Source organism: Lissotriton helveticus, chromosome 8 (assembly GCF_964261635.1).
Source record: "Lissotriton helveticus chromosome 8, aLisHel1.1, whole genome shotgun sequence".
Lineage (NCBI taxonomy): Eukaryota > Metazoa > Chordata > Amphibia > Caudata > Salamandridae > Lissotriton > Lissotriton helveticus.
This window is the reverse complement of record NC_136069.1, coordinates 950545436-950563607: the sequence shown is the minus strand read 5'-3', so window position 1 is coordinate 950563607 and position 18172 is coordinate 950545436. Positions and strand designations below refer to the sequence as shown.

The 18172-nt window shown below is 46.7% G+C and overlaps 2 protein-coding genes across 2 annotated transcripts in view; one reads left to right on the top strand and one right to left on the bottom strand.

The window, feature by feature from the left end:
• The window catches only part of POLA1 (DNA polymerase alpha 1, catalytic subunit), a 1864208-nt gene extending 1857499 nt beyond the window's left edge, over positions 1 to 6709 (bottom strand). The window contains exon 1 of the mRNA XM_078657805.1: positions 6581 to 6709. Within this exon, the coding sequence (XP_078513931.1) occupies positions 6581 to 6623 (43 nt within the window). The 5' untranslated portion in view covers positions 6624 to 6709. The remainder of the gene's footprint in view (positions 1 to 6580) is intronic.
• A 1899-nt stretch (positions 6710 to 8608) lies between these two features.
• Positions 8609 to 17646, top strand: LOC144771827 (uncharacterized). Its single transcript, XM_078656094.1, has 2 exons — positions 8609 to 9587; positions 17039 to 17646. Exons 1-2 carry the CDS (start codon positions 9212 to 9214, stop codon positions 17638 to 17640), a joined length of 978 nt encoding a protein of 325 aa, XP_078512220.1. The 5' UTR covers positions 8609 to 9211; the 3' UTR covers positions 17641 to 17646.
• The last annotated feature ends 526 nt before the right edge of the window (positions 17647 to 18172 follow it).

Here is an 18172-nt window from a genome sequence, read left to right as displayed (position 1 = left end):
TTTTATTGTTTTTCATCATTATGACAGTGTAGCTTACTGTGCAGTCAACATTTACATAAGCAAAGCCCTCCAAACGATCTGATTGTCCCACATTACAATACAAGCCTACATGCAATAGAACGGTGCACCACTGTTCCCAAAATAAGCAGGACTAATCCTTCTGCACACTGACTATAATATACCTCTCGCCTGGAGAAGAACCTAATCATCCCTACTAATTAACTACCCCTAAACCAAAAAAGTCCCGCCCCCCCCCGGTGTGTATCATGTATTTACAACAGTTACAGCTTGCGTCCCAGGCTAACTAATGCCAGGTCTTCTCATAACAGGTGTGTAGTTGGCCTCCCGGGGCTATGCCATCTTATAATGATCCTTCCTCTGATTGTTGGTCGGACAGAGTGCACCAGTGCCTCCAATACTCTTGCTGACTCCAGCGCTTTTTCGTTGTTCAAGCGTCGCGCTTGTTTAAACCGAATAATACCTTCACTGCTAGCCCATTTAATTAGCTCAGCACTCCACCTCCTGCTGCTGGGACCCTCCTTCGACTTCCAGTGCATTGTTATTTTTCTTTTTGCCACCACCAGCCCCATATCTACAAATGTACTTGTCACCTTTGTCTTGGAGGTATGAGAGAACCAATGTAATAAAAATGTTGCCATGGCAAAATCTAACTGGCGCTCTGTAACGGAGTTCAATAGTTATCCCACTTCAGCCCAGTAATTCCTCAGGTTCAGGCACTCCCACAGCATATGCTCTAGTTCCACCCCCTGTCTTGTGCGCCTTGGGCATACAGCATTGTCAACCTTAAAATACTTCTGAATCTTACCAGGTGTCAAATATGCTCTGTGTAGTATAAAAAAGTGCACCAGCTGGAATCTTGCATTCCTGGTGCTTTTCCAAGCCCTGCGTAGAATATGTCCCCATGCAGTCTTCGGTATGGGCTTCCCAATGCCTGTCTCCCATTTTAGTCGTAATGTATCGAGTGGTGCTAATCCCTCGTTCAACATTCTCGAGTAGAGACAAGTAATTGCTTTAAATGTCCCTGCCACCATCACTACATACTAACATGCCATCGTTGTTTTGGGCTCTACCAATCCCTCCCTCCAATATTTCTGAAGTGCATGCACCAGAGCGGCGTGCACCAGGAATCCCCCCCCCCTTCTTGGGAGGTCGTATCGTTCCTGCAATGCCTGATAAGTCATTAATTCACCATCCTCATATAGATACCCAAGTACTTGGACCCCTGCCTGTTCCCACTCCAGCAAGGACGTCCAGTCTCCACCATGGGGCAAAGCTGTAACCATCCCCAATGGAATTTCAGGAGCATATGGATGCAGCACACCCGCTCTTCGCTGGCTCAGATTCCAGCATAATCTCAGTGTTTTCTCTTCCAGAGAGAGACCTCCAAGGTCAAACCTCTGCTGCAACATTATTAAGGATAGGATGTGTCTCGGTATTCCTTTACCTCAAGTTCTCTGGGCCCCTAAACTCTATTGCGACTGCCTGCGTCAGTACCAGCAGGTGAGCTGCCAAATAATAAAGCTCCAGGTCAGGAAGCGCTAGTCCGCCCTCTGCTTTCGGCCTCACCAGTGTTTTTTGGGCCACTCTGCGCCTCCCGGACCCCCAGAGGAATCCCACTATCATGGACTTCAATAATTTAAACATGGAGCCCAGTATCCATATGGACAGTGTTCTATAAAAATACAGCAGCCTAGGAAGTGCCTCCATCTTTAATAAGGCAACCCGTCCCATCACTGACAACGGACAACGGACGCGTACTCCAAAATGCCATGCTACCTTTCAGTGCCCGCACACAATTGGGGCTCATAAATCACGATTTAGATTCTAGCAAGGGTCTGGTTATACCACCTTTCCTCATGGCTACATACAGGGGCGGGAAGCAATAGTTTCAGGGCTGGAAAGCCCAACCAGTCTGTGCACACCCACAAACTAACATGCTTAATGGAATTCACTAACTTCTCTCCAACGTATTCCAATAGCAGAAAAGGCTGGACATTTACATATGACAAGTGCAAGGCTAAATCTTTTTCCAAGGTTGGAAAACAGAGGGGCTAGCAAAAGTGACTTTGTAATCACTCAACATATTTTCATATCAGAAATACTAGTGTAAATTTGCTAATGCGCAAATGGAATTCACAAACACCTGGTAGAAGTAAGGCTTCCAGGGTTGTTCGTATAAAGTTAATCTGTGAAAATATTAAATCTACACTAACATAAGGACATATACCCGTGGTGTACTTGGGTGCCTTGCATTAAGAAAATGGCATTCCGCACAGTCCACAAGATTACTTTTACATTGATTGTCCAAACAGAGGGAGCATCGATTGCCTCACCGAGGGCTTCCCTCAGGAAGAAGGTCTGGGAACATAAAAAAGCTGACAGGGAAAGTAAGTGGCTCAAAGTCTTCTCCCTGCTTAAACAAAAGAACTCAGCACGACTCTGGAGATACATAAATCAGCTGAGCAACCGAGGTCCATCACGAGAAAATGGGGTTTCAGAAAAGGACTGGATGCAACACGTGAAGCAGCTATATGTAACAGCCTCCAACGAGGAAGCCCCACCAAGTGATAAGGTGGAGCTTGCAGAGTCGGCGCAACTGAGTGGCACAAAGCCAGGAGTTCCAATTCTGAACCCAGACATGGCCCCGATGGGAAATAGATCCCCGGCCGTCGTAGAGGATACCCTACCAACTTGGGCAAATACCAACAGGTCATCAAAACCATCAAGAGCATGAGGAATGACGGGGCCCCGGGGCCTAACGGGATTCCAGCACCGGTTTTGAAACAGGCACCGGAGTTCTGGGCCAAACTCCTGACTCCCCTCTTCAACTACACCTTTTCGACAGCAACAACTCTTGAGTCCTGGAGGGGTTCCATACTTGTCCCAATCTTCAAAAAAGGAGATCGCCTAAAGCCGTCAAACTACAGGCTCATCGCCCTGTTAGATCTAGAAGCCAAGGCTTACGCTCGCCTACTATTGAAAGATCTAGAAAAATGGGTAGAAGAGAGAAACATAATACCCATGTACCAGACAGGCTTCAGGTCCCAGGCATCAACAATGGACAATGTCTTGGCGCTTGCACACATCTCAGCCCAGGCAACATTGAAGAACCACCCCCCACTCTTTTGCTGCTTCGTGGACTATAGCACCGCCTTCGACAAAGTAGTCAGAAAACGATTATGGTGGAAATTAGAAAAGTGGGGCATCCCTCCAAATCTTTTGAAGGCAATAAGGTCATTACACGAGGACACCTGGGTGAGGGTCAAAACAAGTGCCCGTACAGTCTCCCCCAAAATAAGCATAGAGAACGGGCTGAAGCAAGGGTGCGTGCTGGCTCCTACCCTCTTCAACTTGTATACGGCGGACCTGGGAGAGGCACTAAAAGGAGCCAGCCTAATAGCCCCAAGATTGGTTGAATAGCTTTATTTCGATATTTTTATCATATCATAAAAGCAATACAAAAACAGTTAAAAATATAATACAATTTAACAATTCATACCTCTATTTAATTTATGCCATTTCATCAATTCTGCAATTTTTTATAACCATCAATAAAATAACATAGGAGGGAATTTATTCGCCATAAAATTATTAAAACAAGCTAAATCAATGCAGGTCTTTTTACTGGAGAATCAATTTCCTCGCGGATCTTATCCGCCACACCCAACCCAGAAATTTTGCCAGGCAAACAAAGGGCGAGCATCAGATCTCAAGATACGTAGAGCCTCGAAGTGCGATCGAGTGCCAAGGCTCAAGCATAGTGGTTTCAGCCATCTGCACCGAGGCGCTACATATGCTGGGCACTCAAACATTAGATGGGCAATGGACTCATTAGATTAGGAAGTGTGAGGCTTCCCGTCTACAGTACGCCGATGATACAGTCATACTGGACCACACGAAGGTGGGACTACAAAGAGCATTAAACGCTCTAAATAGCTTTAACATCGCAAACAACTTGACAATTAACCAAGGGAAAACCAAGGTTATCTTTGAGTCCTACCAACAGAAAAAGAAAGCAAAGTGGCAACTGGGAAACGATCTAATTAACTCGGTGGCTTCATACAACTACTTAGGGGTCTGGTCCACGGAACGGGCCAAGGCGAATATACCTATAAACCAGCAGAGCTCTAAAGCCAACAAGGTCACCCACGCATTAAGACAACTAAGCCAGAACCTGACTAGCCTTTCCGCCAGCCCTATCCTGATAACTGGAAGGAGTTTTGCTCTAAGAGCTATCAGCTATGGCCACTTAGCCTTCCCCGGGAAACTGGATACTCTTCTCAATCTAGCCCAGGCCAAGGCATATAAATCTGTGCTACAAATACCAAAGTCGGCAAGAAATACTAGGCTAAGACTGGAGCTCGGCCTTGCAAGACCAGACTTGATATGTCAGGGGGAGATTATAAAGCTATATTTAAGAATATTAAGGGATGGCACACAAGGCTGGGAAAGGCAATACGAGTCTTGAAGATCGAGGAAGAATGCATGCCGCGGCAGGACATCCCCCCTGAGCGCATGGAAGAAAGCCATTAATAGACAAGTGCGCGAAATTTCCTTCGACCTTGACTATAAATCTCTTCGCCGAAGCCCGCACTTGGACTCACTAAATGATTCATACAGGGCAGGAACAGCACAACCCTACTTAAGTGAGTCCCTCACAAGTCAAACCCGAAGTAAAATTTTATATATGAGGCTGACCATGCTGGGGATAGCTGATTTCAATCCCGTTTGGACTCGAAAAGGGGAATCCATAACTTGCAGATTGTGCACCTACAAGAAGGAATCCTGGCTGCACCTTCTCTGTTGCTGCCCAAACCTCAACAATGATCGCCGGCGACTGCTGCGCCCAATTTTCCTCAGCAAGAACATAAAGTCTTGTAGCGAAGCATCAGCCTTATTTATGTCTGTCCACTACCAGCACAATGATTTTGGCAAGACTGGCGAAATTCATCCACCAAATCAGGCTAGCCTTAAAAGCTGTGGGGCACAGTGGACGGGATCCATTCACGTAGTACCATTGACTGTGTCCCATTTGCATGCCCCCTTCCAAGAAAGCAATGCACCTAGTAAGATACTTAATGCACCATTGAGAGTAGCTTATGCGCTCACCTGCAACAGACTAATTCCAAGGCACATAAGTTGGGGAATGGACATTCAGGCGGAACTCAGTCATTTGAACAAAATATTTTATGCATGCAAATGATGCATCCAATCACAGTACTGATTTTAGCATTAGCTTTTAACTTTAGCTTTTTAAGTATCTATTCCTTTTTATATACAAGAAATTGTTTCATTGTTGATTTTACTGTAATGATTTTAATTAATTATACAGTCAATAAAAAATTGTCAAATTGAAATTGTCAAATTGTCATTGGTTGTCCATTACTATTATTTCAAACATCGTCATGCATTAAATATGTTCTACTAAATGTTTATTTAGCAAAACATTTTCTTCAAGTTGCAAATTAGTTTTATATACATTTTACTTTAAAAGCAAAGGATTGAATATCGTGCTTTAATGCCTCTGCATTTATTTGCACATAACCAGGAAGTATTCTGAGAGTCTTACATTTTGCAAACATGTTTACAATCGAATCACTGTTATAGTAGGGCAAACTCAGGTCACGCCATTTCCTTATAGCGCTCATCCTAATACTTAAGAATTTGCATTACTGGCTCATATATACACAAGTTTAAACAAAATGTATATATTGCTAAAAATCCAGCCTTAACGACAGACAATCCATTTGCATACCTCAGTTAGCCATTCGTGGCTCAGGATACCAAATCCTTAAAAACAAAATCCATACCTATGCCCAGCGATACATCACACATGACAACAGACCCGATTAAAGCGGGATACTCGCATTTCTTTAAGCTAATAACGCCCTGATTTTAGCAGTCCCATGCTAAAATTGCCTTTGCTTCACCATAGGTTAATGGGGAAATGAACTCTCCTCGACCTGGGTTTTAAAGTGTTGGCATGTATACAACATTCCATGCTGCCTCAGACACCACGTGTCCCTTTTTTTCTACAATCATACCCGATTCCAGAGAAATCCCCTTTCTTGTGCCAATCACTGACACAAAGCACTCTCTCCCAGCAATAACAAGCGTAACTCTCAGCCATCTTCAGAACTGGAGAGCTTTGAAAACCTGGTTCTTCCAACGATTTTTAATTACGGTTCCAAAAACACGTAAAAAGGAAGGTATCTGCATGTGCAAACGCACGTCAAGATCTCATGCTTAAGAGTGTCGGCTCCACAACCTGTTACCTCTTTATCTCATGCACCCCCCTTATCGATGAATAGACAGCCAAATCCAGTGTATTCACATTCCTAAAAGAGCGGAGCTTAGTAAGAGGTATGAACAACTGTATACATAATACAATTAGAATCATGCGTTGAGGCTTCGACAATAAGCAGGAAAACATTTAAGAAATGCTACAAAATAATACATATGTGTATTGTCTTCACGCTACATGAAAAAGATTGTGCTGCTCCCTAGCTCCAGCGTGACGGCATGTGCAGCCCCAACACTAAGCAGCCGCCTCACTCACCGCTGTTCTGAGGCTCAGATTCATCGTTAGAGATAGATGCCATGACTATCACGGGGTACTTTCAGAAAATCAGCTGCTACCTCTGCTTCTAACGAAGCGCGCCAAAAAGTATAACTTGAGACTGACTGCCGCAAAGGTAGAAGAGGAAGCAGACTCCAACTAACCAATAAGAGAAGGCGGCGAGTCATAAAGGACCTCCCCAACCCGCCCACCACTGTCTAATGATCAAACTAACTGCATGATGGTCTTGAAGGGGGTGTAGCCGGGTGCTATAGTAATTGACGCACATGGCTTTGAGCTGGGCTTTCGGTCTGAACTGGAAAGATCACTGATCCGACTACTTAATTATAAACATTGCTCCTATAATAAAACTTATATTTATCACCACAATTTCCATAATAGTATGTGGTTTTTGCAACGAAGAGTCGGTAGCCTCCCTAGAAGCATCTAAAGTATTTTGAACGATGTGCCTGATCCTAAAATGGCCGAAAAATAGTAGTTCTTTACAGCAGAAGCACAGTCTAATTGGCCGCAGGAGAAGAGTGTTAGAGGTGGAATGGTGGCGGCCATCTTGCTGTGGAAGTATTTTATTTGGACTAACGGAATCTCTGACATCTAGTTAATGGATTATTCCGAGCTGTCAGTAAAAAGACACAAAACCACTAGGATAGCATGATATGTCTACATCTTCATCTATTTAAAATATATATATATATTTTTAAGTCACTAGTCGCCTTCGAGACACGGGACAATATACGTCGCAAAGGCGTTTACAAGGGGGGCTTGGGGGAGAGAGCTGACCGAAGGGAGGTCTCCTCCCCCGGGCTGTTTGGGAGGGTCACGAGGGGTTTTCTGTCATGACGTAGGTATCAGAAAGTTCGGGATTTGGGCTGGCCTAGTAGGACTGGCCAGCCCAATTATAAATTTCCCTGACCCCGCCTCCTAGCCACCATTTTAGGTTTGGTGACCTGGTGGCTAGGAGGGCTGTAGCGTTTTTTGTATGAGATTACTTGTAGAGTGTTAGGGTAGCTTTATTTAGGTTTCTTGTGGCTGTTTTTGGATCGCTTACATGGCGAATTATTGCATGATAGAAGCGATGAGGCTCTGTATCAAGCGGGTCGCACGGAACTGATGGTGGGAGGGGGGCCGGCGCGCCCCCAGCGCCAGGCCTCCGCTGGCGTGTCTGTGGCAGTGATGGCGTTTTCATCGCCGAAGGAGAGAGGCTCTGTGCAGGTACGTTAAAGAGACCGGCCCCTCATTTTCAGGCGTGTTGTGGTGTTGGGGGCGGAGGGAGCGCCAGCGGTATCTGGCGCTAATTCTACAGGTGCGCATGAGGCGCGCCCGGTCCCTGCTGCTTCAGCGCGAGTGGCGCTTCAGGTGGGGGAAAGCTCCGGGGGTGTCTGCTGTTCCCGTGACGCTGGGGAGGGAGGCGGGAGGCGCGGTGTCAAGCGCGCTGATTGTGCAGGCGGGCGGGGCTTCCAGTGTACACACCTTAGGCTCGGCAGCACCAGCTGCTGCGAAGGTGACCGACATGAGGGGGGCGGAGAGCGAGTGGGAAGCGCTCCGCCCCTGACCCGGTTATGGAGAGTTTTCAGAGCCTGCGAGATGACGGGCAGTGCGCGGTGTGAGGAGAGGCTCCCTTCAGTTAGAATCTCGGGAGTCATGACAGCCGTGAGGGAGCCGGTGGGGCAGACATTAACCCCTTCAAGACCTATTGTATTAGAGACACATGGTTATTGGGCAATGAGGAGGGGGCATTGTTTACACCTTCAGAGCATTTTGTGCCAGGGATGCCTATTGCTGAACAGAAGGCTACAGGCAGGCTTTTTCAGGGGGTTTAGAGGGTTTTGAGGGTTTGGAACAGCAAGGGGGTCCAGTGTTGTGTGGTGCCAATACAGTTAGGGTTATGAATAAGATGGAGGATAATTTAGGAAGCCCCTTTTGTTTCCACGCCTGGCTCATCTGTGGGGGTGGCATTGTCAGTGGGGGGGGGGGTTCCAGGGGAGAGGGGGAATGGACCCAAAAGGACGAAGGGGGTTTCAGTTTCTGGCGCTGATTTTGGTTTTTTGAATGCGGATGTTCTTTGGTTAGGTTGCAAGGGAAGGTTATGGGTGATAATATGCAAGGGAGGAGGTCCGCGTCAGGAGTTGTAGTCAGGGACCCTAGTACACCAGTCCAAACTTTTCCTTTTCAGGTCAGGGTTAGGCGCGGCGGTCCAGACTTGGCAGGGCGCGGTCCAGTCCATTTTCGCCAAGGCGAAGCGAGGAGATTGCCTAGCGCGGCCATCTCTGTTCCACCGAGGGAACCCGCCGCGGCCAGCACACGAGGGTCCGGCGTGACCCCGCTGGCCCCAACGAGTAGCAGGTATAGGTGTCCTACCTTGCCAGCGGCTATGGAGCCGCAGAGTCAACGCAAGGGGAGGTACAGGCGGGTACAGTCTGCTCCCCCTCCTGGATTTTCCTCAAAAACTTTACAATGTAATAGTGTTGATATCGGGTTAGGTGAGACCCGTGGTGATGTGTTGCCTTCTGGTTGATTCCGGAACCCGCCGCGGCCAGCACACGAGGGTCCGGCGTGACCCCGCTGGCCCCATCGAGTAGCAGGTATAGGTGTCCTACCTTACCGGCGGCTATGGAGCCGCAGAGTCAGCGCCAGGGGAGGTACGGGCGTGTACAGTCTGCTCCCCCTCATGGAATGTCTACACAAAATCTAAAATGTAATATGGCTGATGTTGGGTTTGGTAAGACCCGTGGTGTGACGTTTCCTGATGAACCTGAGTCAGTGGTTCTGGATTACGTTGATGATAGTCCCGAAGAGGGAGAGTTGAGGGACGTGGAAAGGGGGGTGCCCTCTCATGTTGTTGAAAGTGTTTTTCAGGCTCCAGTGGTGCAAAAGCGAGTCAAGGAGAGACGAGAACGCGGCCCGTCTGTCAGGGCGCCTCCAAGACGTGACACAGTGTTTTCGGCATCACGGGCGGAGCCGGGAAGAGTGGTCTCTTTGTTGCCAGGTGAGCAGATTGTTACACAGGCCAAACCAAGTATGGTGTCTGTGGGCACAGGTGGAGATGAGACTGTTGGGGTGGGTGAGGGGCGGTTGGTAAAGGGACGTTATGTGAAAGACACCGCGGTGGGCACTGATGAAGTGCTGGACACTGCAGGGAAGAAGGGAAAAAAAATAAATAAATAAATAAATAAATGGACAGTGGTACTGGTACAGAGGCCTCAGGTATGGCAAAGGAGCCATTGGCCAGCAGAGAATGGAAAATCAAAAAATTGCCCTATATGGGAGTCACAAAGCCTTTGGGGGCACATTTGATGTTGAGTACAAAGGACAGAATTTGGAAGGGTGAATATGTGGAAATACTTAAGTTACTACACAGAGAAGTACGGTCCAAAGAAGGGTCCAAAGGGGAAGAATTTGAGTTGGCTAAACGACCTAGAGTTCCCCTACCCATTGAGAATTGGACAGCTGCCTTCCTAATATATGCAAGTGTATATTGTGAGAAATTCCCGGAGCGCAGCGTGTCCCTTTTTAGGTTTTGCCTAGCGAAAGCTGCGCTCTGCGCAGCTTTTCGCGCAGGCGAAATCCTGTTGAGAACTGTAGGGTGCTTTGGGTCGGCCCTCGTCATTGATTGGCTGGCTCCGTAAACGGAGCCTTGCCATTGGACGAGGGGCCTGTCCGTCAATGCCGGACCAGACACGGGGGCGTTCCTGACATTCTTTGCCTTTTGCCGACGTCACGCGACGCCGGGAACGCCCCCGAGTCTGGTCCGGCATTGCCGGCACTATTGCGTCTCTTCTCCCCCGTTTCCCGCCCCGTGACTGGCCGGCCGGCCAATCCTAGCGCGGCCGGCCGGAAGTGCCCGCCCCCCGCAGCCCGGGGGAAGAAGGAAGACGGCAAGCAGTATGGCGGCGCCCGCGGGGCTCCCGTGGCCTGGAGGGAACCGCCGCCGTCGACGTTCAATCCAGCCCAAACTCTCGCTGACTCTGTCGAGTTCAGTGTCCAGAGGGAATGTGTCCACTCCACCACGCCACAGCAGTGGCAGCCTTACTCCACCAGTTACCCCTCCCATCACTCCATCCTCTTCGTTCCGAAGCAGCACGCCAACAGGTAAGGGGCTGGTCCAGTCTTTCTTCTAGAGGAGAACGCTGAGGCACATGCCGCGTTCTGGTACTCTTGGAGTTCAACCTGCTCTTTGTAGACTGCTTCTGAGCATAGTAGAGTGAACAACACAGAGCAGGTTGGTGTGAAAACTTTAATTTGTTTCTGTCACTGCAGCATAGGGGCTTGAGCGTAACCTTGAGAAATCGTGAGCCGCCCCACCAATGGACTTGCCTATGAACGCAGGCTTCATGCACAGCCTTAATGCGCAACATAAGCCAAGATAAAACATAAAAATCTTGATCATACTTAGCATGGGCAATAATTTGTGTAGCATTTTAGTTTCAATTTTTCTGGAGTTTATTTAAACCTATTTAGCACCTTTAACATTACGATTAGAAACGTTTTACACAGCAAAATGGACAATGCATGCATTAATGTAGGTGGGGTAGTTAACAGAATTTAGGCTGATGGCAGTTTTATTGATTATTTGATTTTAAATGGTGTAGACACAGACATTGCGCCGCAAGACATACATATATCTAAGTAATAGACTAGCCTGAAAATGTTTCGTATACCACAGCCTTTCAAATAGGCGTCTTCTTGAAAGACATCTAATTCTTAGATCAACCCACCCTGGCATACTGTTTAACATGGGAGGATGGGCGGCTGTTACACCTGAATGGTTCTCATCCTCAGGTAGAAGTCCCTCGCCTTGCATTTCACATGATGTAAAAGGTTATTGTGGTCATTGTGTTTGTGTGCAGCTTTGTAGTGTGGTTTTCCCCTTAAAAAGACCCCATACCTGCCGTTCTGCCTTTCCATGTCCTTAAATCGCGGCTCGCCCCATTACGAGGGCTATTACTTGGACGCCGCCAGAATGAAAGAATGGCTTAGAATGAGTTTTCAAATGATCATAAAAGTCGGTCGGTCTGTTTGCATTTCAAATATCGTTTCTGACGTCATTTACTTAGATATCTACACAGCAAGCATAGTTTTAGCTTAATGGCTGTACAGAAAATGTAAACACGTCACCGGACAGTTACTTTATAAAACAGATTTGAATATTTTTCAAGCATTGCCCGTCCCCGAGTTCACATTTACATATTTTCGGACTTAAGACAAATAGTGGAAAGGACTAGCCTTAAAGGGGCGATTTAGAGAAGAAAGAAATGTTCTCTTTACCCACTGCCGCATCACCAACAATCGCAAACAATGAGCATTGCAGAATGTTCCATCCTTTGTTGGATGAGGTTTACTTGGGATTTCAGTCCTATTGTAACATCTTTCACTGGATGGCCTCCTTAAGCAAGTCACACCATTTCCCTCTTGCGTTTGCTTGCTTGCTGTGTGTAATTCATCATAAAGGTGCATGTGTATACCTACATTGCTTCTATCTACCACTAGTTTCTGTGCTGCATCATAAGTAGTTTTTTAGGTGCTGCTGACCCGAAATATGTTCGGATATTTATCTCTGTTTATGAGTGCAGTGATCCATGTCTTTTAAGGTAAATTCAAATCTGAGAGCAACTTGATTTTGATAATTGTATTGTATTGTATTTGCATTTATATAAAGCTTACTACCCCTGACGAGGCGTCAAAGTGCTTTTTCAGCAGGCAGCACGCTACTCCAGAACCCATGAAGGATTAGTGTTGAATTATTATGGTGAAATATGAAAGTAATTTGAGTGGTGGATAGATTAGTCAGTTATTTGGATTCAGAAGGATAGCGGAAGGATAGAAGAGGGACAAAAGGTTTGTATTTATAAAGCGCTTGTTACCTCTGATGGGGTGTTGAAGCACTTTTTTGGCGAGTAGCACGCTCCTCCAGAACCCATAAAGGATTAGTGTTGAATTAGTATAGTGAAATATGAAAGTAATTTGAGTAGTGGATATGTTATTCAGTTATTTGGATTGAGAAGGGTAGGGATAGAAGAGGGGAAAAGATTTGCATTTATATAGTGCTTGTTACCCCTGATAGGGTGTTGAAGCGCTTTTTTGGTGAGTAGCACTCTACTCCGGAACCCATAAAGGATTAGTGTTAAATTAGCATAGTGAAATATGAAAGTAATTTGAGTGGTGGATATATTATTCAGTTATTTGGACAGAGAAGGTAGTTCACATTTTGCTATTTTAATAACTTACATAGTGTACATTTACCCCATTACGGTTTCTTGGCGCTGAGACATTGGGCCTACGGTCCAACAGGGTCCATAAGAAGAGCAGGTATGTGCTGACGTTCATGGACTGTTTCCTGCAGGAAAAGAGGACTTACTGCAAGAAACTCCCGGTCTTGAGTCTTCAAAAGAATAGAAAGTGGTTTGAAACAATATTCCATCCCTGGAGAGGGCTGATTCGAGATTGTGAGTGTGTGTGCAGAAAGCACTCTATTTTGGGTTTCTGGAAAAAAGGTATCACAAATCTAATTTCCGAAGATGACCTCAATGCTTGCGCCATTGCATGTTGGAACGTGTGGCCGAAGAAGACTGTGGGTGACATAGATAGCCTGGATCAGGATTCTCTGGTGCTCATGCATCTATTGTAGTGATTTCGACTCACATGTATATGGTTGCTGAGGCTAGTTGGTAGCATTTCCATCTTCACTGGTACTATTCACTGGTTTCTCTCCACCACCTCCTACATTAATCAGAAGTTGAGAGCGCTCACTTGCATGGTTTTCGTCAGAGTTCTTTCTGTATAAATTGAGATTCATAAAAGAGTCATCAAGCAGCCTTACTGCAACAACAGGATTATTCTTTGTATTTAGGCAGATATCCTGTACAGAAACCCCTAAAGTACCAGTGTGATGATAACTGGCTGGCAGTCAGAAATGTATTGACTTCGCACATAGAAGAACGCCACCAAAGGCTTCTGCAAGAATGGCGCCCATCTTGTTCAATAGTTTGAAAAGTCAAATCAGGTAAAGTGCATGGGTTAGTCAATAGACACCTTGGCACACACTTCCACGAGCCATAATTATACGGTATAGCATGCGAAAACTAGTGTGTCACTGCAGTTAAACAACGATCCACTCCCAGCCAACAAGCTCTCATTACGATTAATTCTACCACAGGAAAATTGTACTTGTCCACTCTCCAATCTTATAGTGAATCATGTTTATATACTCCTTAAATAAGCATCCTACACTCTGTTTAATGATATATACATCAGCAATTTTAATAGCAAGCACAGTGTAATTAATATGAACAACTTGCTACAAGTACTATGCAAGACAAACAAAATGGTGGATACAATTGCCACCCACTTTGCGCATGTTAGTGAGAGGTGCTGAGTGATGCATATCATTTTATGTGATCCTGAAACTGCAGGCCTCGCTGCATTTCTCCATTCATCTGCTTGTGCTGTGTGGGTGTGTGTGGAGGGCTCTGTGTGGCTGTGTGTGTAGGAAGCTTTGTGTGGCTGTGTGTGTGGGGGGCTCTGTGTAGCTGTGTGTGTGGGGGGCTCTGTGTGTGTGGGGGGCTCTAAGTGGCTGTGTGTGAGGGGCTCTGTGTGGGGGTGTGTGTGGGGGGGCTCTGTGTGTGTTTGTGTGTCATTTGCGATAGATAAAGCTAGTGGCATTGTAAATGACAATGCCATTTATTTATGTTAAAAAAAACATAAATAAAAATAATGTCAAGAGCAATGCCAATAGCTCTAACTTTAACAAAGGCAAAACCATTGCATTGTAAATGCTTGTTAAATACATGGAAGTAATTCGCAAGGCGCAGCTTACTGGGGGGGGGGGGGTTTGCTTGGTCTCAATATGATGAGGAGTTCAGGGCTAGAATGGCTTGGGATCCGGAGGTTAGGTGGGGGGAACTGGACACTGATTTCTGGCAACATACTATGGGGTCGGCTTCGGGCGGTAAGACGTTTTTTACTGCAAGTGGTCTCCCCATAATATACCGGCCCTTTCAGGGCAAGCCCACCAGGGGAGGGGTGGGAAGTAGCTCAACCACACAGCCTGCAGTCGGCACATGCTGGGAGTTTAATAAAGGTTTCTGTACTAGGGAATATTGTGAATTCAGGCACGAGTGCTCAGGTTGTGGTAAGCGACACCCCTTGTCTAAATGCTGGGAGAACAAACCAGCGGGGGATCATCAGGGGTTTCAGTCAGGTGCAGGGGGTTCGGGGACGTCCCAACATTCTACAGGAGAAGGGGATTCAGAGGTAATCGGGGTTCTGGGCCAAGGGCTCGTACACCGGTTAGGTTGGAAAAGCTGCGCCTTGCACTCCATGACTATGATAATGCTGCTGGGAAACAAACATTGTTGGATGGTTTTGAATTTGGTTTCAAGTTAGGTTACACAGGTCCTAGACAGAGACGATGGTTTGCTAATCTAAAATCTGCATCTGAGCATGGCACAGTAGTACAAGACAAGTTGAATAAGGAAGTTCACGAAGGGAGGATGGCTGGCCCTTTTCATGATTGGCCGATCCTTAATTTAATAGTATCACATATTGGAGTGGTCCCGAAGAAAGATCCGGGACAATTCAGACTTATACCACACTTATCATGGCCGGAAGGGTCGTCGGTCAATGATTTTATTGATCCAGATGCTGTGTCAGTCTCTTATTCATCAGTTGACGTGGCCATGTCACTTGTTGTGACCGCGGGCGCAGCTGCTGAGATGGCCAAGTGTGATATAAAGTCTGCTTTCCGGCTGCTGCCTGTCCATCCGGAAGACTGGTGTCTTCTGGGTATACAATTTTCAGGAAAGTGATATGTGGACAAGGCTTTGCCGATGGGTTGCTCTATATCTTGTCCTCTCTTCGAGTGCTTCAGTATTTTTCTACAATGGTACTTTACTCAGCAGTCTGGTCACTCACTGGTAACGCACTACCTGGATGACTTTTTCTTTGTCGGGTCCCCGGGCTCCGCGGAGTGCCAGTCTGCTCTGGACACTTTCCAAGGGCTCATGGAGGATCTGGGAGTTCCTTTGGCTCCCGAGAAAACTATGGGTCCTGACACAGTTTTGTCCTTTTTGGGGATTGACCTTGATTCGGTGGCAATGCGGGCTCGCTTGCCTGAGGACAAGAAAGTGAAGATGCTGGATTTGCTGGACAATATGTTAGCAAATCGGAAAGTGTTGGTGAAAGATGTTCAGGTGTTACTAGGCCATCTCAACTTTGCTTGTAGGGTCGTGAGAACAGGAAGGACTTTTTGTCGTAGATTAGGCAGGGCTCTTGCTGGTCAACATTTGCCTCACCATAGGGTTCGATTGTCTGCTGGAGTCAAGGAGGATTTGAGAATGTGGAGATTTTTTCTTTCTTCCTTTAATGGTGTTCCTTTGCTCAGGGACGTTGACTTTCAATGGGATGTGCAAATGTTTTCAGATGCTGCTGGCAGTGATGGTTTTGGTCTGTACTGGAATGGGAGATGGTGTGCGGAACGTTGGCCGGATGAGTGGTCGTAGGCAACGTCGGGTCTTACAACTGGTGGTAGGTTCTTTGTCTGTGTCTACGCGTTCTGCTTATTCTCTGGCCTGGAGGGAATTTCTGGAGTCTGGCGCCTGTAGGCGTGAGGAGGTTTGGCGTCGTTTAGAGGATGTAGTGAATTTCATTTTGGACCTCATGGACAAAGGGTTTACTAAGGTGACTATTGCCGGTAAATTAGCGGGGATAGCATTTATGGACAAGTTGTTATGGGGTTATCTTCCGTCGGCAGGGGAGATTGGCAGGAGAATGCTCGAGGGTTGGGCCAGAGAACAGGGGCACACCAGTAGACTTAGGGCTCCTTTATCTTGGCAGATCCTGGCTCGATTATTAACTGTTCTCCCTGAGGTTTGTTCAGATGACTTTGGTCATGCTTATTTTCCATGTTCATGGCCTTCATGTTTTTTGGAGCTTTTAGGGTTTCGGAGTTGTTGGGTTCGTAATGCAAGTGTGGCCTATGTTGGCGGGATGTTTTCTGTTCTGATGAGGGGGTGCACATCTGGTTCGCCAGCTCTAAAACTGATCAGACTAAGAAGGGAAAGGGTGTGTGGTTGCAAGTGCGTGCTCTCAGGATTACTTGCCCTTTGCTGCTGGCGCGGCGCTGGCGTTCTTTGTGCGGGGGTGGTGATGATGCACTCGTCTTTCACTATATTGATGGCACCCTGGTTACTGCATACCAATTACGCATGGTTCTGCGCAAAGCTTTTGAACACCTGGGTTTAGATGGGAGCTTATATGGGACACATTCCTTCCGGATTGGGGCTGCAACTGAAGCTTTTCACAGAGGTTGGACTCAAAGGGATATCATGAGGCTGGGGCGCTGGTCTTCAAGCTGCTTTCAGCGCTACGTGAGAAGTCAGGCGGAGGAGGCGCATGCGTCATCTTCCTTCCCATGAGCTCTAACTCTGTTTTCTTTTATAGGTTCTGTTGCTGGGCCTCGTTCTCCGGTGGTGACGGTCTGGATAGTTGGACATTCCTTCGTGAAGTGGGGCCGAGTCCAGGCAGCACAGAGTTATTTTGGAGAACTTCTAGGTTTTAACGCTAGTATGTTCAATGGGGTTTGGAAGGGGAAAGGTGGGATGCTCCGGAGAGAGTTAATCCCTTGTCTTAACAACAATATGGTGGGTGGGCTGTGTCCTGATATTCTGGTCATCCATCTGGGGGAAAATGATCTTTGCGCTACCAAAGGTGTGGTGTTACTCCGAGCTATTAAGAAGGATTTGGGCCTTATCAAAGAGCTTTGGGCTGGGTGCCATGTCTATTGGACTGAATTGATACCGCGTAGGATCTGGAGAGGAGCGGTCAACCCCAAGGCGGTTGACAGGGCTCGGATGAAAGTAAATTCAGAGGTTTCGCGCTGCTGCCGTGGTCTTGGTTTTAGTAGGATTTCCCATAGGGAAATTAAGTTTGAGACTGTGGAATTCTTTAGGGATGATGGTGTTCACCTGTCAAGAGTGGGTATGGATCTATACTTGTTGGAATTACGTGAGGTTTTGGCGCGTTCGCTAGCGATGCACCGGTAAGGTTGGTTCGGTTTCTGTTTTTCGTTTTCCGGGGGGGGGGGGGGGGGCAGAAAGGGAGGTGGTGTAGTTTCTCTCCCCCTCCTACCTTTCTGGGTGGCGGGGTTTTTTGGTTGCCCCGGTGCTGTTTATGGTAGATTGTTTGATGAGTATTGGATTGATTCTTTGATTGACAGGTTCAGGGGAAGTTGGTCATTGTTTGACCGTTCAGGTTTTGGGGGGTATTGGCAGGAGTGAAGGGTCAGGCAGGGTTTATGGTTAAAGAGGGCCTGGCTTTCAATATGTGATTGGGGTTTTGATGAATAAGGGGTTAATTGATGACGTAATGATTGAATTAATGACGTAATGTTTATTGATGATGTTATGTTTATAATGTTGTTGTAATGTTGTAATGCTGAATTGTGGGTGGGGGAGGGGTCAAAGAATTTTAGGGGAGGGGGTGGGGGGCGGGGTTTGTAGTTAATTATTTATTTAGTGAGAGATAGTTTTGTAAGGCGTTGCCAAGGTTTTATAATTGTAATGTGCACCTGATAAA